Raw genomic sequence first — 22,739 nt, forward strand, 5'->3', positions numbered from 1 at the left:
ATAAATATTCATGTTACTTGCCATTTCATTGTGTAACATTTCATTAAACTAGTTTTCCTTCCAGATCTCTGGAAGGAACCAGATTTCAACTAAAAGCTCCTGTTTAGATGCAGTACAGATGAAAAGTAATTGTCCATGGAGCTGATTATGTAAAAACAATTTTTTTTTAATTTCTAGTTTCTAGTGAGAAATGTTTGTAAAAGATTGGCCTGGCGTTAGATTCTAGAGCTAAAAGTTTTCAACAAGGTCGTTTTAGACCTCAGTTTCAAACTAATTAACTCTGGTGGGAAGGATGTAAGGATCTTAAGTTTTACTAACGTTTATTTTATTTTAAATCTTTACTATCACTTCTTATTTTCTACTTCCGGCCAGAATTAAAAGCTTTAACTTAGTTATGCAAATTTGTCTGGCGAACGCCAAGTACTTAAGTTGTGGCTTTTTGCCAAGCGAGAGAGAGGAAGGAGTTAGTAGGAGCAGGCCGCTTGCCTTAGCAGTTTTTACTCGGTTGCTGGTTGCCTTCCAGGCCAGAGGTTTAATCCTCTTGATAATTTTAAACGTATTGTAGTGTTAACAGTGCTCTCTACTACATACGGCTTCCTGTTAATATATGGCCAATCTTCCACGTAGGCCCTAGTTTATTATTTCAAATTTAAGTTAGAGTTTAGTTAATATTTTTATATTGTTACGTTCAGACCACAAGTGGTTGGTCTCTGTATTCCGAAGTCCGGAAATTATTGTAAAGAGTGAAAAATAAAGGGTTTCGTATACCCTTCCTGTGTATCTTGTCTACTTCCCACATTTATTGAACATAGCTTTAGTAAGCTCCCTGTTCCGAGTCAGGTTCTTGAATGTTCCCCAAGCAAGTAAGGCGGAACATTGAACCTGATAAATGTAATGTATTGTATAATGCATTGTAATCTAATTTTATGGATTTGTCCATGGAACTAGATTATTTTTAGAGAACTTCTTTTCGATAGAAATATCTAGTACTCTTGTAAAGATTGAATTTAATACGGTTAGTTAACACTAAATATCCACGTGTTTGGTTTGTTGTCGCTATTTATGCATTATGGTATGTACTCTTGCCCCTTCCTTGAAATTTCCCTTATTCAGTTTACATTTCGCATTAAAACCCTCATATAGGATTTAAATGTTACATCACCTGGTCAATTAATGGTTTAAATATTCGCTAAACCTAGGGCACACATTTGCATCTAAGGCAAAACTTGCCCCGAGATAAAGAACAGAATTCAGGCTTAAGTTTGAAACGTGAAAAAATTATTTTACTTATTCAAGCTAATATTGTGTTAAATTGCAAGCCTTTTAAAATTTATGTATTCAGTAGAAGATATGCCAGTGACTTTTTTCCAGCAAGAAGAGAATTTTAATCAAATTATTTGCTTTTTTGCAAAGTTTAGAGTACGTGTAGTTGATACATAGAACAGAAGTTAAAAGAATACATGAATAGAAGTTAAAGTTTGTGTAAGGCAAATTTATTTCGGAATCTGACAAAAGAAAATTTTAATGCTTAAATTAAGTATTTTTGGTAGATTTTGTGCTTTGTGATAGTTTAAGGAATTATTATCAAAATTCACAAAATATATTATAATCACAAGTATGCAAATTTTAAATAAAAAAAGCATTATACCTAAAAATGAAAAATGTTGGTTACTTTTTTTAAAAAAATTCTCTTAAACCTATAAAGCAAATAAAGTGTCGTAATTTTCGCCGTTTTCTATAAATTTTCTAGCTTTTAATGCGTAAGTAAAATTGCTACCTTCATTTCTAACTTTGTATAGCCATTCAGAAGTCCACTGGATGAATGGATATGATCACAAAATACTAGCAGTTGCAGTTGCGAATCCTTGCGAACGGAGTGGCCCAGTAAGTGTTTTATAGTTTTTCTTATGTGTAACTTGAATACGTACTTACGGAAGTTCTCAGCAAAAGGCATCCCTTCAAAGGCAAACAACCTATACGCGCTGTGCGTGATCGATAAAATAATCGTTAAACAGAATTCCTAACATCTCAGGAAGCATTAAACTTTTCGGAAAATTTGCAGGAAATCTAGGATAGGAATTCTCGTATATTTCAGAAAGCCTTGCTTGCAGTTTATTTTCCAAGTAGTGCGTGTTTTGTCAGTGTTTATAATTAAGCTTTTTTCGTCTAGGAGGACATTTTTATTTCTTAATATTAGTTCTGTAACATTCTTTTGAGTAGTATTGTTCGTCAAGGTTGTAATGACAGCTTTCAGCATGTTAACCTTGGAAACCAAGGCCCAAAAAAACGTTTAAGTGGACATTTTCCCAAACAGCCTTGTTGATAAGTAAACGTTTCAGGATTATATAACTACGCGTTACATAAACTTGTTTATTTATTTAGAAATGAATTAGCTTTTGTAAAAATTAAGTATTATTTAGCATTATTTCCTGAATAGAAGTTAAAGTTTGTGTAAGGCAAATTTATTTCGGAATCTGAGAAAAGAAAATTTTAATGCTTAAATTAAGTATTTTGTACCATTACATTAATACATTTGTTTACTTGTATTCTTTAGTTTTGAAGATTTATTTATTTATTTTTATTTTTCTCATTTATTTACAGTTCATCTTATATGGAAGATAATCAAAAGCTTTTTCTCTCTCTCACTCTCCTCCAATGTTTCTTTCTTTTATGCCAAATTTGTCTTGATTAGAAGTTCAGCACTGCGTAGACTTTTTAACAAAGGTTTCTGAAATCTCTTAAAATGAAATCGGCATTCAAAATATTAACTTTTTAACTAGTTTGTTTAATTGCAATCCAACACTTCTTTGTTAATATACATTTTCTAAACATTTTGCCTTATTAAGCTATTGATTAACTGACCGCAGTATATCTGGTTCTCATTTCCTTCGTAATCGATAGATTATGCTATTTCTTGTTGCCCTAATAATAAACTGTGAAAAAAAACGCAGATGAGTATTAATAACCTGTCAATCAAAACGTGAGGCAAACAGTCCTTAAGTTTTATTTGAAGATACGGTGTCAAATTATAAGTATGTCCGGAATCAGTTAATTATAAAAGGAATTTATTATTAAATATTTATATAAATTTTTATAAATGTCTTTGCTTTCGTGTTTGGAAAGTTCGACTTGCGTGTGTGTGTGCATTAAATAGTATTATACTAAATTATATAGAATTTATGTTAAGTGTACTAGAATTAAGATTCGTGAAAAGTGCATATTGTACAACATCTTTGGGATTAATTTAATGGTTGTAAGACGTTGACATAGTATACACAGGAAATCGTAATTTCAATTCTTTTTAAGGAGATTTATAAAATGCAACTGAAATGCGTAACATGACTCATATTTACGGAATCTAAAGAAAGTAGAAGGAGAAATAGTAGGCTCAGGAACAATGTTAATGGTTATGAAATGTGGTTGTCAATTTAAAATTTACTAAATAATTTTAAACTATGATTTCAAGTTTTTTTCTGAATGACAACGTTGCAAAAAGAGTATAAAATCAGCAAAAATATTTTAAGCTGGCATGCGTCAACCTATTTCTGTAATAAAAAAAAATTAAAGTTATGTATTAATTTAAACCGGAATCATTTCGTGTTTTTCTCTCTTTTATTTCAGCCTTTCTTATATTAATATTTAGAGGATGATTAATAAAAGGAGTTTTGTATTGTAATTACACTTGGAAATTTAATGAAAATATAAAAGTTGTGGATGCGGCTGAAATCTTTCCCGAAATTCTATGCTTTCTAATTCTGAAATTCTATGGATTTGAGATTCTTGGATTATAATATGGTGACTCTTGATATTATTTTTAAAGATACTAAATATTTTATATTTTCATACTACTTTGAGCCCTCCCGATGTATTGAATTTGATTTGCATAAAATAAGTCGGGTCTTCCAGGCTAAGGATCTTGCAAAGCTTATTTGGGGTATGGATTCCAATAGTAAGTCTGAACTGTGGTTTAGTCCCTACAGTGATGCTCGAGGAAACAAGCTTGGAGATTTTGTCAGCTCCTATAACTTATATGTGATCAATGAGGACTGTGGCCCTACCTTTTGTTCGGAACAGGGATCAAGCTATATAGATGTCACAATTATGGGAGCTGATTTGCTAGCAAATGTTACTCGCTGGTGTCTCTCGGACTGTGAATCATTGTCAGATCATGCAATGATTGAATTCGACTTATCTGTTTCTGATGCTTCTTTAATTGCTGTCAGTAGAATTTTGTTTAATACAAAAAAAGCAAATTTGGGATATTTTGAAAAATATTGTTCACAGTATATTTCTTTGATCATTAATGGTTTGGATTCTTGCTCGAGCACTGACTCACTTAATGCGATTGTAGATTTGATGACTTCAGTTATTTTTCGGGCATGTATTAAATCTATGCCTATTAGAAGGACTGGTAGGCGAAAAGTACCTTGGTGGTCATTGGAAATTTCCATTATGAGAAAGAGAGTCAACGCGGCTAGACGGAGGTTCCAGAGGACTACTAGCAATGATATAAGGGACTTGTATAAACGGAAATACCTTGATTTAAGGAAAAAATACAATGAAATGCTTATTGAGGCCAAATTAGAGTCTTGGAGGAAGTTTCTTTCCGATATCAATAATGAGAATGTGTGGAAAAAAATTAACACTTATGGTATTAAAGAAAATTTTATGAGGAAGATTGAGATCTCAGGCCTTCAGCTTTCAAGCGGTAACTTTACGTCTTCCTTGGAGGAAACTATCGATGCTATTCTTGATAAAGCTTTTCCTCCTGATTGTGTGAGACTTGATAATGACTTTCATACTCAGTGGCGCTCATCTGCTCGCAGTAGTTATGCGTCTCAGATTGATCCTCCTTTTTCGCAGGCCGAGGTTGATGATGTAATTCGTAATTTAGGGCTTGGCAGGTCTCCTGGCCCGGACTCTATTCCCAATGAAACCATAAGATACTTCCATCGTCTTTTTCCTGCAGTTTTTCATAGATTATTTAATATATGTTTGAATCTTGGTGCTTTTCCACGAACTTGGAAGAACGCCCTTGTTATTGTGATACCCAAGAAACAAAGTATCACTGTTCCACATGTGAATAATCTTAGGTGTATCTGTCTTCTTTCTTCTTTAGGTAAATGTTTTGAAAAACTAATTACTAACAGAATTACTTGGCATCTACATAAAGAAAATATTCTTAGTGCTGACCAATATGGTTTCATTGCTCAAAAATGTGCTGAGGATGCACTTCTGCGTCTTAGCAACATTGTACAGAGGGGTAAGATGAGAGGTTTGTACACTATTTTAATTTTTCTTGATATTGAAGGAGCTTTTGATAATGCATGGTGGCCTGCTATTCTCAATTTACTAAAAGAAATGAAGATACCTCAAAATGTGTTTAATGTTGTTTCTGATTTGCTGAAAGACAGGACGGCCGAGCTTACTTTGGGTGGCACCTCAAGTGTTCGCCGACCTCAAAGAGGTTGTCCACAAGGTTCTGTTTCCGGTCCCAAGCTTTGGATTATTATTATGAATGATCTCTTACAGAAACTTTCTGATCTCTTCAGTTGTGAAGTCATTGCCTTTGCAGATGATTTGTTGATTTGTATTCAAGGAAAAGAAATGCAAAAAGCTTTTCGTCTCGCCCAAGATGTTATAGATTTCATTTATCATTGGTCAATAGATTTTAAGTTAAAGTTTAACCATGCAAAATCCAAGGCCATGTTTATTGATAGAAAAAATACTACTTATGAAGGATATCAATTGCTTTTAAATGACAATCCCCTTGAGAGGGTGAATGAAATTAAATATCTAGGTGTTTTTTTGGACAGCAAATTTAACTGGAAAAAGCATATTTCCTACATTTCTAATAAATGTGAGAGACTTCAGCGTGGGCTGAATCGAATTGCTTGTAATAGTTTTGGTGTTAAATCGAATGTTAGCGCAATTATTTATAAACAAGGCATTGTACCCCTTATTTCATATGGATGTAGAGCTTGGGGATTGTCTCTAAAAAAGAAAATTAACTCTAAACGCCTGCTTCGAGTTCAAAGACGAATTTTGCTGCGAGTTATAAGCGGTTACCGAACTATTAGTTACAATGCTGTTTTCTCTCTTGCCGGATTTCCACCACTGGATTTGTTTATTCTGACTTTTATAGATTATAAGAATAGTCTTGCAAATTACTCCAATTCTCACTATGGTCGTTTATTGCCCTTGTCTGTTCTACCACATCCTTCTGTAAGACAACCAGTACAGATTCTGGATAGTACGGACACTGATGTTAATTCATTCTCATTTGTGCTGTATACGGATGGTAGTAGGATTGATGATAAAGTTGGTTTTGCTTATGTTATTTTTGAAGATGATATTGAAATTGAGTGTCACCAATTTCGCATTAGAAATGAATGTACTGTATATATTTCTGAACTTCTGTGTATTAATTTTGCAATCAAGTGGATAATTAGCCAGAATGGAAGTGGTTCCAGCTACTTAATCTGTACGGATTCACTCTCTTCCCTGGAATCTCTTAAAAATACCTCTTTATGTAATGATATTATTGTCAATATACAGCAGTCTCTTGGAGATCTGGAGAAGAGGGGTATTTCAGTGTTTTTTACATTTGTCCGTGGTCATTCGGGTAATTATGGAAACGAGAGAGCTGATTCGCTTGCTAAGAATGCAACTAAAAATGATATTAACGTTGATGTAAATATTCCAAAATCTTATTTAAAAAAAACATTCAAAGCTAAAATGATTGAGCGGTGGAACTGTGATTATATCTCTTCTGATAAGGGATCTGTTACAAAAGCATTCTTCCCAACTATTTTTGAAAGACTGAAAAGTAAGGACTTGTTGCTCAATTTTAAAGTTACGCAATTTTTGTCTGAACATGGTAAGTTTAATGTTTATCTTGAACGATTTAAGCTGATATCTTCCAATTTGTGTAATTGCAATCTTAGCGTTGAACAAAGTGTTTTCCACCTGCTTTTTGATTGCCCACTGCTTGATAAAGCAAGAAATCTTTTGAAATGTAGATTGAAATTCATTGGAATTCATTGGCCGCCGAAATGTTATGATTTTGTATCCTCGATTTCGGCCTACCGAGCTTTCCATGATTTTGTTGACTTTTATTTTAAACACTGTTAATGATTTCTTTATACATTTTTATACTTTTGTATTTACTTGTGTTTTTTTTCCTTGTTATGATTTCATTGTATTGTTGAAAACTGATGATATTACTTACTATTCTGCCTTTTTCACTTACCATTTGTAAGTCTCGTGCGATACTTTGTGGTGCACGAGGATTTCTTTTTCTTTAAATAAAAAAAAAAAAAAAATTCTATGCTACTCAAATGTGGTAAATTCTATGAAGTTAATTGTTTGTATACATTGTAAAAGAATTTAATAATTGTATTAATAGCAGAAGTACGTTTAAAACTTTTGCGCGTAAACATTCGAGGATACAAGGTTAACTAATTATATGAATCAAACTGATTAAATTCGAAAGTTAACTCGATCCAGTGTCATCTTAACAATATTATGGACCCCTGGGCAAACCAGAGTGCTGGGGCCCCTAGTAAGACAACCACTCAGAAATGAAGTGTAAATGGATTAGCATGCGACCGCTATGCTTGGGGGATCTCCGGGCAAATGCTCTGCCGGCCTGTGTTTTAAGACATCCGTGACTGAGTTCAAATTTCGGGCAACAAATTGGCTGCATGGGTGTTTTCATAGCTTTACTCGCCTGTAACCCTGAGAAAACTGAAGCCTTCGCTAACCTGTATGCTTAAAATGACGAAACGACCAATTACCTTCGAGATTCAAAAGCAATTTCCTCCCCTTCCCGTCCATTAACACAGGAAGAGGTGTGGAGATCTCAAATGTCACGCGCAACCTAAAGATAAACCACAAACAAATCCTTTTAGGGCAAGCTGTCTGCAATAAACTGATACAATGATATTTGGGGAAACTGCACCTGCTACAGCATACCTAAGGGGAAGGGACGAAAACAACATCGCAATCTCGGGCGGTTGTGGTCGTTTGAATGAGAGGTCGTCTCTGGCATTTTGATCTTCAAAGGGGTAACATAAATACAAACCAGCTTCTCTCAGAAAGTTTTTCTCAAAGCCATCTAACCCTCCCGTAACTTATTCAGATGATTTAGCCTAGCTTAGCAAATTCTCGCTTCGTATAGATAGTCAAGCGACTTACCTCCTCGCCTTAATCTACCTATGAGGCAACATTGAACTCAGAAGAAGATTAAAAAAATTAAAATAAAAACTTTTATCAGAACTTCAACTTAGCAGCTTACCCGGTTTGTATAATTGCGAAACAAGTCACTTTTTTTGGGATTAGCAGAGCATAAAAGTCACGCTAAAACTTAACTAATTTAAGTATGCAATTCACACGCCAAGGTGCTACTGTAAATTTTGGCTCAGGCCCCTCGAATCACGCGAGCAATACGGCTAGCAAAGGCTAAAGCCGACTGAGGTAAATCTAAGAGTTGGGCGAAAACAATTCGGAGACGGTCAGTGATCACGGTCAGAAGCTGTCCCTTAAGTCTGTTATTATATGTGTTCATTAATTTGCATCCTGGTGGAAGCTAAAGAAATTAGAAGTGACAGTAAAGATAAAAATAGTAAGATAATAGGTGAATAAGCCTAAAACCCTAGAGTCGGTCTTACCGAAATTTAAATAATTCGAAATTCGTCTTAATTACATCACTAGAGAATTTCACAATAGTAAAACTAAGATTGAGTCAAAATCTTTTAAATGCATTAAAACTAGACTTGTATTGGGAATGACTTTGCTATAATTAGCACCTATTTGTAATATATTGTTACGAATTTTGTATAATGTAGCATGAAAAATCTGAAGAGAGTGAAGCTCTGGCGGAAAAATAAGGTTACAAGGGCAAGTCTATTTAACATTAAGGTAAATGTTTGTCTCGCTAAACTGGTGAGATATCGTTAAGCTAACATGGATTTGGCGATTAATTTTTGTCTGGGAAGTAAGCCCTTCGATGATCAGATTGAGAGAACAGAAAAAAAAAGTCAAAGGTTTTTTTCCGGGAAGGGCAGTGAATTTATGAGAATGGGTAAATTTTCCTTTTCCGAGAGTACTAGAAGTGGAACCTTTGCATGGATATAATTAAATATAGGAAGGAAGTTTGTAACTTGTAAAGAACATTACTTTTGTTCTCAGTTTACAGCTTAGACTTCGGAGGATATTTTTTTTATCAATGTCACATTCTGCTTAAAACCAGAATTATCTGGGCAGGGGTCGTGTTCAGAAATGTTGGTGTTTTTTTTTTTTTTTTTTTTTTTTTTTGTTTTTTTGTTTTTTTGTTTTTACACTAACATCTTTCCGTTAAAATTTCCCATGACCATGCTTTTTCACTTCAAAATTCCTTCCCCTATGGTCGGTACATGGAGGGTCCCCCACCAACCTATCTCTTATGATTCTTTGTTAATCCAATGGTGTTGTCTTAAATGCTGTCAAGAAGGGAAGAATGATGATGTTAATTACGAATGGGAAGGTAAATGGGTGTGTTAGAGGTCATAAAGGGATACTGTATTGTAAATGAAAGGTGTTTGTACGTCTCGCTGAATATCAGTATATCAGGAATACAAACTAGAATGGAGCTACAGAAAGAGCTCTCATCTGTTCTTTACTGCAGGTCAGTAGTTACAAAAAATGTGTACATGGTACCAAAATGAAGACATATTACATAGGAGAGAAACGTTTTGAATTGCTTTTTTTTTCTTTTAAGTATTATTAAACAGTTTAATAATATTAGTATGCACTTTTTTGAATTATTAATAACACAAATCTATTTATAATTGCTAATTAAATTACAGTTATCAGGTTCAATGTTCCTTCTAACCTTCTTCGGGAACATACAAGGACCTGACTAGGAACAGAGAGCTTACTAAAGCTATGTTCACTAATTGTAGTAAGTAGACAGGATACAGACGAAGGGTATACAAAAACCCTTTATTTTTCTCTATATACAATAATTTCCGTACTTCGGAATACAATGACCCGCCACTCGGGGTCTAACGTAAAAGTATAAAAATAAAACTAAACTCTAATTTAACTTTAGAATAATACACGTGGAAGATTGGCCTTATAATAACAGGAAGCGTATGTAGCACAGAGACTGTGAACACTACAATACGTTTAATTTATCAAGAGGATTAAAACCTCTGGCCTGGAAGGCAAATAGCAACTGCGTAACTTCTAAGGTAAGCGGCCTGCTTCGAACTCACTGCTTCCTCTCTTTCGCTTGGCAAAAAGGCCACACTTAAATACTTGGCGTTCGCCAGACAAACTTTGCATAAAAACCTTCACGCTTATAATTCTGGCCGGAAGTAGAAAATAAGAAGTGATAGTAAAGATTTAAAATAAAATAAACGTTAGTAAAACTTAAGATCCTTACATACTTCCCGCCAGAGTTAATTAGTTTGAAACTGAGGTCTAAAACGACCTTGTTGAAAACTTTTAGCTCTAGAATCTAACGCGAGGCCAATCTTTTACAATTATAACTTCGCTAGAAACTAGAAAATTTAAAAGAAAGAAATTTGTTACAATAGCAGCTCCCAGGATATACAACAATCTTTTTTTCATCTGTACTGCATCTAACCAGGAGCTTTTATTCAATTCTGGTTCCTTCCAGAGATCTGGAAGGAAAACTAGTTTAATGAAATGTTACACAATGAAATGGCAAGTAACATGAATATTTATATTTCTCTTAACATTCTTATTTCATTCATGACTTTATTTTAATTATCTCTCCCCGTGCTCTCTGACATGTGTTGTAAAAGAAAACACCAAACACGAATGTGTTTATGTATACGTGTTCAACACTGCCGCCTACAATCAAAACACTAACGTGTTAAAATTCAACATAACGAGACCTCTTAACACACCCTAATTTCAACTCTAAACCCTGAGGTACTATTCTAAAAGTGGCTAACTCTAAAGTGTAGCGTCAGAGAGCCTACTTACATCATTCAACCTTTACCACATATTCGCCATGATTTAATCTTTACAGTCACACGAATAACAAATTTTTAACATTACTTTCACTTTTACCATATCACGGCATTTCTTAACATTTAAAATAACAGTTCACATGTATATAAGAACATATCAACATGCCGTTAATTTTACAAATTTGAAAACATACATTAGTAGTACATTGTTAACTTCTATTCTTTTCAAAGCAAGTGCCAATTCTTTCTACATTGAAATAATACTACATTTCAAAAAGTCTTTCAGACTAAAACTTCTTTCTTGCTAAAAATGTTTTAAATAAAATTTATACAATAACTTTTTACAATATTTAAGCCTTTACACAACGCCATTATACATCAACTTTAGTTTTACGCACGAGTAATTTAAAAACATAATACGAAAATCGGTCACAACTCATTTCTCGCCCTTTTGGCGATAAAGGTAGACCTCGCATGAGGTAAAACTTCTTGAAATCTGCCACTTGCAGTAAGAATGAAAGATTAACTTAAGTTTGCAAAGTAACATAAAATTTTACTTATCTTTGTAATATTCGGACATCCTTTTCTGGGCCCAGTCTTTAAAGGTACTGCAGATAGTAGCTTGGTTTATCCTCCTTCTTGTACGGGCTCGCCCTTCAGAGCTTTCCTCTGGAAGCTTCCGTTTTTCACCAGTTCGGCCACCCTTGAACACCTTCCTTTTCTCCTCTGCTTGTGGTCTTGGCCGTTTGAAGGCAGCTGGTCTTGGCGGAACCGGGAAACTTCTGTCGTGATCCTGCTTGGAGCTCGTTGTTGGCCGTTCAAATTTTCCTTGTACTTTTTCCTCCGCCGCTGATGGCCCTTCCGCAGTTCGGCGACTTTTGCTGCGGAGAGTTCTGTCGGATGAGTAGATCTTCCGTTTGGGAGCCGGGTTATAGTTGCCGTCATTTCTCCTCGTCCTCTTCACATACGTCGTCCTTCTCCCTTCTTCATTCTGGACGGTGGAACGGCTTCTTTTTCTTGTTACATTCAATTTTTCCGCGGGGCAATTTTCTTTTCACTTGCTTCTGTCTCTCATTGGCTTGCCTTTGTACTTGTCGTTTTCCCACCTCTGGAACTTGTACCTGCGGTGTCTGCCGTGCCGGATCTTGCAAAAGATCTGAAAAGATTTGCATTTTATTACGATCGAAGTAGGGCTTAATTTGATCAATGTTTGCGGAACAGGTTTCACCATTTCTGGCTTTTAACACTACAACAGGGTGAGTTATTTTTTCTCTAACATATGGTCCTTCAAATCGTGGAAAAAATTTGGCAGTTTTATCTTCTGGTGCTGAAGAAAGTGAATGCTTAATTTTTAAAACTTCATCCCCTACTTTATAAGTTACTCCCCGTCGTTTCAAATCATAATATAACTTCTGTTTTCTTTGTGCTACTTCCGTATTCTTTTTTGCTTCTTTTATTAGTTTTTCTATATCACCCATTTTAAATTCTGGAGCTCTTTGTTGCACATAAAATAATTTATCTAACGGTGTTATAATCTTTCTGCCTAGAAATAACTCAGCAGGAGTTTTGCCCGTTGTATCATGTTTTGCGGTCCTAAGGGCGAAAGCAAATTCATTGACATAGTTATCCCAGCTTTTATGAAAATTTTTAACATAACTACGGATAATTTTCACTATATTTCTGTTGACCCGTTCCGCTATATTTGATTGCGGCCGATACGGGACCATATTTAAATGACGTATGCCCAGTTTTTGGCACATGTCTTCAAATATATTACTTACAAAGTGAGGACCATTATCCGATATAACTTTTAGGGGCGCCCCGTATTTTAAAATATATTTATTTAAAATAGAATCAGTAACTAATTTCGCGGAGGCTCGTTTTAAGGGAACAATTTCGGTCCATTTACTAAAATGATCAACCATAACAAGGAGATAGCGGCTTTTATTTAACTGACTTTTTGGGAAAGGGCCCAATAAATCGATGCCAATTATTTCATTTGGAAATTCGGATTTAATACTATTTAGAAACCCGGCCGGGCGGAAATTAATATAATTAACTGCTTGACATGTTGGGCAGGACTGGACATACGCCCTTGTTAACTTTTGCAGTTCAGGAAAGTAGACTGCCTCGCGTACGCGTTGGATAGTTTTTCGAATACCAGCATGAGAAGCTAAAGGGCTGTCATGGAGCTCCTGCAGGATATTTAATCTAAGACTAGCTGGGATAACAGGTCGAAATTCGTTGTTGGAATTCGTAGTTTTTGTATAAAATAATAGACCATCTATTAGTTCGTAATGGGTCGCCCTATTTCTTATCGCCACAATATCTTGGTGGCTAAAATTTCCAGGATCCTTCAAATACTCATAAATACTCAGGATCCTTACCCAGTTCGGTTATTACAGTTTCTCGGGAATTTATTGTACACGCTGTCAGCATTGCCATCTTTACGGTATTGCCTTGTTCGTCTATTTTAATCCTTGATAGGGCATCTGCTACGATATTTTCTTTTCCGGGAGTGTGCTTGATTACCAGATTATATTCTTGCAGCTTGAGTGCCCATCTTATTAACCTTGGGGATAAATTTTTCCCTGAGTACAATCTAGTTACCGCCGCATGATCAGAGTATACTGTTATCGGCGCCTTTCCAAAATAGACTCGGAACTTTTGCACTGCTAACAGAACTGCAAGTGCCTCTCTCTCGGTCGCGGAATAGTTTCTTTGTGTTTGATTTAAAGTTCGGCTAAAAAATGCCACGGGCTGCTGATTTTGCGAAAGTACCGCTCCTACCGCATAATCCGAAGCATCCGCTGAAATTTCTAAATTTTCATCCTTTTCAGGAAATTTTAACACAGGGGCTTGCGTTAATGCTTGTTTTAATTTTTCGAAAGCACTATTGGCTTCGGCCGTCCACGAGAATCTTGCCTTTTTCCTTTTTAATTTTAACAATGGCTCAGCGATAGCCGCAAAATCTTTTATAAAGGACCTATAATATGAACAAAGTCCTAGAAAAGAAGAGAGCTTCTTTGCCGTGTTTGGAGTCGGATACTTTTGTACAGCGATTATTTTTGATTCATCTGTCTCGATTCCTTTTTGAGATATTTTGTAACCTAAATATTTTAATTCAGGGGCTGCAAATTTGCACTTTTCGACATTAACTTTTAGACCGGCCTCATTTAATAAAGAAAACACCTGTCTTAAATCCCTTACATGTTGATATAGATTATCACTAGTAATAATGATATCGTCTAAATAGATAAATGTGGACTTTCCAAGAACAGGTCTTAACACAATGTCCATGCATCGCTGAAATGTTGCCGGGGCGCCTGAAAGGCCAAACGGCATACGCAAAAATGCATAAGTGCCAGACTTGGTTATAAAAGCAGTCTTAGGCACGTCCTCAGGCCTCACCCCTATTTGAAAATAACCAGTCGTTAAGTCTAAAGTCGTCATAAATTTGGTTGATTTTATGTTCCTTAAAATTTCTTCTATGATCGGTAACGGATATACCGGATATTTCGTTATGGAATTTAATTTACGGTAATCAATAGCGAATCTCCACCTTTTTGGATGCTCCAAAGGATAATCATTATTTTTCTTACATAAAACCACCGGGCTAGCATAACTACTTGAGATGGGCGTTATGATCTTTTTACGTAGCATATCGGTAATATGCCATTCTATAATTTTTTCCTTATTCTTATCATACCGGTATGGTTTTTGACGAACTGGCAATGCATCTCCGGTGTCAATACTATGGTTAGTAACCTGAGTAAATCCTGGAATATCACTAAATAACGAAGCAAATTCACTTACCACTTGTCGGATTCTATCTTGCTCGTCATTAGGCAGGTGGTCAAGATTTAACCTTGGCGGTTCAACCTTTTCTACACGCACTGGTTTCATTGTCAGCTTAAGGGACGCTTCATTAAAATCCAGTGTAGCTTGTGCGTCTGAAAGAAAGTCTATTCCTAAGATTAAATGTGCTTGCAGATTCTTTACTATAAAAAACATCACCTTTACTTATTCGTCCTTGATACGGATATACAAAGGTACTTTACCTACGCACTTACATTTTTCTCCTTGCGCCGCTAACACTGTTGTATTATCCGCATTATATATGCGGTATTTGCGAAAATACTTTCTAAAAAACTCCTCTGCCACACAGGAACACTGCGCGCCGGTATCCAGGAGTGCGGTGGCCGGGATATTATTCACCAAGACTTCAATCTTCGGAAGAGTCAAATTTTTCACCATTACTGTATTTAACTTGTAGGAAGAGGGGTTTTCGTGGCCTTCGGATTTCCGCACCCTCTCGTCAGCAGAAATCCGTTTTAGTTTAAATTATTTTTCCTTTCCATGCTTTCCTTCTTTTTCCCCTGGTCTTGAGACTTTTTTCCTGGGTTGCTATTGAACTGTCGACGTTCGCCGGCTGTTTTTGAATGCTCGGGTTTCCTTGCCCACCGATTCGCTTTTTCTCCGTAGCCGTATGCTTGAGTTTGCTGTAGTCTTGGCGTACCAAATTGGTTTCGCTGTTGATATTGGCGTCTTCTTTCGACGTCCGCCGTTCTTCTACTTTCAAACTGGATTGCTAGCTCAAATAACTTTTCCAGTGTAGTCGGATTCCTTAATTCAATAAAGTCTTGTATTTGGGGAAGTAATCTCGGCAAAATCACTTGAATTATTTCAGGATCCGGACGGTTTCCATACAAGAGCTTGAAAACGTGAATTTTTCTTAAAATAAAGCTCGAGAGGTTTTCGATTCTTTGTTGATATATACTAAAAAGTTCCGTTTCTAATTTCGCACGATCCCTTACAACAGGGAAGGCTTTTAGTAGGGCAGTCTTGAAATTTTCGTAAGTATAGGTGGGACTTCCTGCTTGACCTAAGAGACTTCTGCCGATACATTTGAACCAGTTAAGCGCTTGGCCCCTCAAAGCGCTGGTAGCTAAGGTAACTTTTTGAAACTCGTGCACGGGGTAGAGCATGAAGTGGTCATCCAATTTTTCCAAAAAACTGGTTACCGGTGAGTTTCCGTTAAATGTTGCTTCTGGTTTCATCGAAGCGCGCATGGTCTGGAGGATGTAACCGAATCCTTCCAGGGCGGCAGCTGGCATTTCTGGATTCTGAGCCGTTTCTGCAGGCAGCACAGGTTCTTCTTGAAACTCGGCCATGGTTATTCTTCTTCGTTGGGCGCCACTATCAGGTTCAATGTTCCTTCTAACCTTCTTCGGGAACATACAAGGACCTGACTAGGAACAGAGAGCTTACTAAAGCTATGTTCACTAATTGTAGTAAGTAGACAGGATACAGACGAAGGGCATACAAAAACCCTTTATTTTTCTCTATATACAATAATTTCCGTACTTCGGAATACAATGACCCGCCACTCGGGGTCTAACGTAAAAGTATAAAAATAAAACTAAACTCTAATTTAACTTTAGAATAATACACGTGGAAGATTGGCCTTATAATAACAGGAAGCGTATGTAGCACAGAGACTGTGAACACTACAATACGTTTAATTTATCAAGAGGATTAAAACCTCTGGCCTGGAAGGCAAATAGCAACTGCGTAACTTCTAAGGTAAGCGGCCTGCTTCGAACTCACTGCTTCCTCTCTTTCGCTTGGCAAAAAGGCCACACTTAAATACTTGGCGTTCGCCAGACAAACTTTGTATAAAAACCTTCACGCTTATAATTCTGGCCGGAAGTAGAAAATAAGAAGTGATAGTAAAGATTTAAAATAAAATAAACGTTAGTAAAACTTAAGATCCTTACACAGTTATCAGATATTTTATTGATTATATCTATTTGTTTATTAATATTTCATTCTTACATTATTTTCGTCTAGGAATTTGCCTTTTTTAACCCCATGAGTACATGTAGCCCACGAAGCTGAAAAGCCTGGGAACCACTGCTATAAGCAAATAATCCGACCCAATCCCAGTTTAACAGCAATCAATAATTAGCACTTTTATTTTATCAATAGTATCCCAGTTTTTAAAAGGCCTCATACCATTTAACATCAAACTAATTACTTAAGCACCTTAATAATGATTTTGTGTGTTTGTTTAATTAAATATGGCAAAGCATATGAATGGGTTTTGTAGATAATTTTCTAGGAAAAATAGGCTCATATTTAAGGAACGACATATTAAAGAGAACCGTGAAACTACTTACACACAGTGGTAAGCTGTAGAGAAGCTCGTGCGAACTCTTTGTTAAATTTGACTGTAACCTCCATGTTCTCTTTGTTTGCTAGTTTATTTATTCAATAAAAAACATATGTTACTCACTGCACTTCGTACATTGGTCTGAACGACCTTAAAACTCGATGAACGGTATTTCTATGCCAAGAACAGCTTTTTGACTGTACAATCTATTTTAGATTTAGCAACACTATCTTTAACATATTATCACTTAAATGGAAAAAAGTTAAGAAAGTTTAATCCTAAAGTTAATGCAGAAAACGTTTTTGAAAAATCATCGCGTGGGTTAGATCCTCCTAGAAGATAAATTGATGTGAACGAAAAAAATAATCTGTGGCAGTTTGAGCCGCATACATTTTACGTTATTTATATTTTTAGTCAGGACGTAATTTTTGTAATATTTTGTAATGCTTATATTTTTGAAAATTTAAATTTTATTAAAAAAAATTAAAGATATTTTCTTGCTTATTCACAACTATTTGTATTGTCTGTTTTCCTAAAAAGTAAAACATTTAATTAAATTTAGGTTTAAGTTAATTGATTAAGTCAGAGCTACTCGAGGGCTGTCTGCCTATAGGGAGGGATGCCTTCGTAAAGGACTTTCTTAGGGAACTGGCTCTTATCTACATTACACATGGGGAAAATCAACCATGTAGCTAGCCCTTTCTCCGGGATTCGATCCCAGGTCGAACTACCAGAGTTCAGAAACGTAACCGTACATTTAATTAGACTGCGATATTTTGTTTTCATAAGACAAATTACGAGCTCTATGCAAAAATTTTCATAGCTCCCTCCAACTTATACACAGCCAGCCCATTCACCCGGTTTGAAACTAAGACTGAATTACCAAGTTTATCACGCTATTCGTTGGTCTTATCGACTTGAATACAGTGAGCCTGAGTAAAGCGGAAAAAAGTTTTGGTAAATATAAAAGCGATGGTAAATCTAAATAATAATTTTAAAACATAATTTTGATGTCTGTTTGATGCTCCTTTTAAAAGACTTATTAATTATGAATATATACATATTTATATATGTGATAATTTAATGCGTAGGAGGAATCTGGCTACTTTAACAGCTTGCAGACATCATGGCCGGGGTTGGATATTTTGATGCGCTGCAGCTTGAATTCTATGTAGATGGAGGCATGAACCACAAACTTCCAGATGTAGCCATTTCAGAACATAGTTTTATCCCATTATAATTCACATCAAATCATTTTGTAGACAAAGGATTTATCCAATCATATTTCAATACGATAGTTTTAATATACACTGATTTTAAATTTTATATACGCTGATTTTAAGATCTAGGCATCTTAGACTGAGAAGCGAACCAGCGCGAAGATGTTACCAAGCTAGCCTTAGCTAGAGAAAGGAATTACATAATTAACTTCCCAGCGGTATTTATACCAAACTAGATGCAATTGTACAGCTATGATTTGTTAATTTTAGTTTTACTTGCATTTTTCAGGAAATGTTATATAATATGAAAAGATCTCGAATTTGGAATTTGGGAGAAGAGATGAATTTAGAGGGGAGAACACCAAATCTAATATAGTTAATTTTGAGGTCGCCAATCGTATATTGTTATAATCTTTCATATATATATATATATATATATATATATATATATATATATATATATATATATATATATATATATATATATATATATACAAATAGTAAATTACAAAGCGAATACAAAGAGAATAACATAAATGTATCTTTAATTACGAGAATAAGTATTTCTTATATATGCAATAGGGTTAGAAAAGTATTTTAGTAGGATAATTAGGGGTTTTACTTGATCTGGGAAAAGTTAATTAAATTAGTTCAAAACTTCTAACAGACAGCTAGGTAAGAAGTAACCCTAGGTATGAAGTCAGGGAAAGGTTTTAATTAAATCTGTTTATTTAAAAATTTAGAACATAAATGCACTTTCTTCTGCTAAAAAATCAGTTACAGCTCATGGTGACGTAAGTATACAGAATAGTCAATTTCAAGCTAAAACGTGAAACAGTAGCCAAAGACTACAAAATTAAATATACCCTAAGCTGGCTCAGTAAATCTTCTGGCATATCAAAACCAAGTGTCGGCAGAGATATAACGCAAAGCCAGATAATTACAACTTATCTGAGCTGTCAGGAACTAAACTTAGCGTGCACGCAGAGGCCAGAAACACGCTGTGTCCTAAGCTAAAAAAACAAACATCAGTTTAAATACCACTTACACTCATTTACATTGCGATGAGAGAAATCAAAAATAGAAGTTATAGTAAAGACCTAAATCATAAAAATTTAGTTAATTTAAATAATAATAACTGCATATCCTTAAATACTTTTTCTTCAAATAAATATTAGAACAGTCTGGCTATCATCTTCTCATTGGCTATCGGTATCTGTTCTCATCAACAAATGATAACTTTCTGGGTTCCAATCCCATTTTGTTTCTTTAATATGATTACTGAAATTTTCCCAGATAGCAGCAAATAATTCATTTCTTTTAGTCTCTCATATTGCTCATCAGCAAAAAACTGAGCTGATTAAAAATCAAGCTTTTTAATAATGTTGTACATAAACATAAATAATTATGTATTTATAACAATTGTTTTTATTAATAGTTTCTACAAAAAAAGTAATGTCAATAATTAAAATTATTTGAAGCCAAAGTAGGTATTTGAAACCATTTGCATTAGTGAATTATAGTTAAGAATGATGGCTCCATTGTTCCGAATACTATAGGAATAATTTGAAGATTAAAACCGATAATCTCTTAGGATGGCTTTTCGGTCGGACTCATAGTATAATAACTCATACTATTTTGACTGTATATAATACTCATAATATAATTCATAGTATTTTGATTAACCTTTCTTTCCTTTATAAGTGTCAAATATCATTTTACCATGAGCTTGATCAAAGAGTGAGTAAGTGTGTCATCTAGATGATAATATTAAGCATTGGTTATCATTTCCTATAACTGCTTTTTAATTAAGGCTTCCTATCAGTAACCCTTTTAATTTTGACCCACTGTTTAATTTTAATTATGATCCAGTTTACTGCTCTGCAACATTCGAAATCTTAAATATTTTTGAAACGATTATATAAGCCAGGGTTTCTTAAACGTTTTTCAGTCGCGACCCCTTTATATCACTGAGATTGTTTCGCGATCCCCAGGACCCCATAATATTTACGAAAATTTTGTAGGACCCCATAAGCATTGCGGAAATCCGACACAAGCGTGTGTGAAACTGTCAATTTTTTCACTGTAATATACTATTGCAGTTTTAGTTCATTAACGTTTTATAATTTTAAGACATAGAACAATGTGAAAATTTTAAATAAGTAACAGAAGGAATGACAGCGTCACGTGCAAAGCAAGTAAAATGAACGTTTCTATTATAAAAAGAATGCGTCGAAACGTTTTCCTTTTTTCTTTGTCTGTATTGTCTTATGTATTCTCAGATACACTGTGCAAAAATATTTGGTAATTGTAAAATTATTATAATAAGTTAAAGAAATATAAAAACTGCTAAATTTTTTGGCGACCCCCTGCTGCAGGACCCGCGACACCCCTGGGAGTCGCGACCCACAGTTTAAGAAAGGCTGATATAAGCGATAACAAAGAAAAGAAATACGTTTTCGACGTAATTTAATTTCGTTACATACCATGCATATCGCTTTTAGTTGAAAACAATAAATTTGAAACTAGTTTGAAAATTATCTCTAATACTGTAATATATTTTGACCACCTGGAAGAATGTTCATAAGATGTAGGAATTTAAAATATTTTTAATTTTATGAAACATTACTTATTACGGTTATAACGAGTTTTAGGAAAGATTATTAGTTACTGCTACAATATTTAATCTTGCAAAATTTCATTTACATTTATTTGCAAAATCAGTGCTATATTAATATGTAGTTTTCATAAGTAATCTAAATTTTTTTAAAATGCCAATAAATAAGCAAACTAAACTGTATAAAATAAGTAAACTAATCTTTGCTTATTACTATCTAATTTTATAACATTATTTAATAGTGAATTATCGTTTTTCTCTTAAAGCGGAAAATTAAAGAATACTGTAAACATCGTAGCTGCTTTTTTTTTTCATACCAAGTAGTCTGTTAAAATTTTTTTGTTCTGTCTCCGACTTCTTTTTGCAATAATTTGGGGATTTGTTTCGTTTGATTTGAATTTTCTCTCTTGTGAAAGGAAATATTTTTACGTCATTAAAGAATTTATTATTATTAAAATATTTGACGATAAAATTATCATGAAGATTTCCAGGAGAATCGAGTGCAAAAACTTTTTAACTCTTGTCTCTTAGCTACTGAACTCTATAAAAAATAAAATAAGTTGTATTTTAGTTTATTGTCCCATTTTTCAAACACTCTTTTCGACCTTGTAATATCTTTAACACACGTTTTACATTGCGGTTATCGCAAAGAAAATGCTGGTGATCAGTTGTTAAAACGTTACAAGGTCATAAATAATATCCGAAGAAGAGTTTATTTTTTACAACTTAATATGCAGATGATTTGTGCCAAGGATGTTGCATATGTAAGTATTTCATTTTAATTTTACGTGTCTTTAGGTTTAGTAAACTTTATATATAATAAAATTTACTAAATAATATTGAATCTAATATTAATTTATTATATCTATTAAAATATATACGAATAATGAAACTGATACGAAAATTAACAGACTAAAAGTAGTAAGCATTTCCAAAGTTTTAAAATATATTTTAAAAAATTCCCAAACAAAGGAAAACGAACGTATAAAAAATAGGTTAAGAATGAGAATTAAAACTAATTCCAAACAAAGACGTGGATTAAATTTGAATGCGTGTCAGTTTTTTAGTCAGAGTTAAAAACGTCAGTTTTTTAGTCAGAGTTAAACACGAAAATTAATTTCTAATCATCATATTCTAAATTATAACGTCAGCATATCTATGGAAGACTAAGATAGTCTAAAGACTCTATAGCGTTTGATTATGTTTGAGTTCCTACGAAAAGATAAATTAGTTGTATTATAAGCTAGCATTTAAGCAATAAACATTGAAAATTTATTGTAGTTTCTGGAAGAATTTAATCAAAGACCTACTATAGAAATTCGCGGAAAAATGCTGATGTCAGTACGAGCCCCTTCATTTCTGTAAAAACAAAGAATGCTCATAAATGAAGTTTAAATTTTGAAATAATCATACAGTATAAAAGAACTAAACCAATATCCATGGTTTAGCGTGGCCAAAAAGATTGGTTTCAAAACTGAAGAGAGACAATTTATTACGCTTATCGAGGGATAAGGAAAGAGCCTCATTACCACCTCAAATCACGGGCCTAAGACCGCAGGATATATGGAGTCGCCAATTATCCTTTCACTCCACACAATTTTCTATTTTTGACTCAAAAAGCAAGGAAAGTTAGATTTAATGACCTCAGAAAGAACACTGTACTTTCGGCCCAAGATTGCTTTATTCCAGTTAAGGATCCGGAACCGTATTATTGTGAAATAAATCGGTCTAAATGGATCCAT

The 22,739-nt window shown here is 34.4% G+C and overlaps 1 protein-coding gene across 5 annotated transcripts in view; it reads left to right on the forward strand.

Annotated features, from left to right (window-relative positions):
- The window catches only part of LOC118190051 (scavenger receptor class B member 1-like), a 205,298-nt gene that overhangs the window by 72,225 nt on the left and 110,334 nt on the right, over nucleotides 1–22,739 (forward strand). Inside the window, exon 2 of one of the 5 annotated variants that reach the window (XM_085806984.1) lies at nucleotides 1,800–1,884. The exons of the other annotated variants lie outside the window; for them this stretch is intronic. Within the exon in view, the coding sequence (XP_085663110.1) occupies nucleotides 1,819–1,884 (66 nt within the window). The 5' untranslated portion in view covers nucleotides 1,800–1,818. The remainder of the gene's footprint in view (nucleotides 1–1,799; nucleotides 1,885–22,739) is intronic. 5 annotated transcript variants of the gene reach the window in all.

Source organism: Stegodyphus dumicola, chromosome X1, assembly GCF_044657685.1.
Source record: "Stegodyphus dumicola isolate Sdum_Otavi_A_Nest chromosome X1, ASM4465768v1".
Classification (NCBI taxonomy): Eukaryota; Metazoa; Arthropoda; class Arachnida; order Araneae; family Eresidae; genus Stegodyphus; species Stegodyphus dumicola.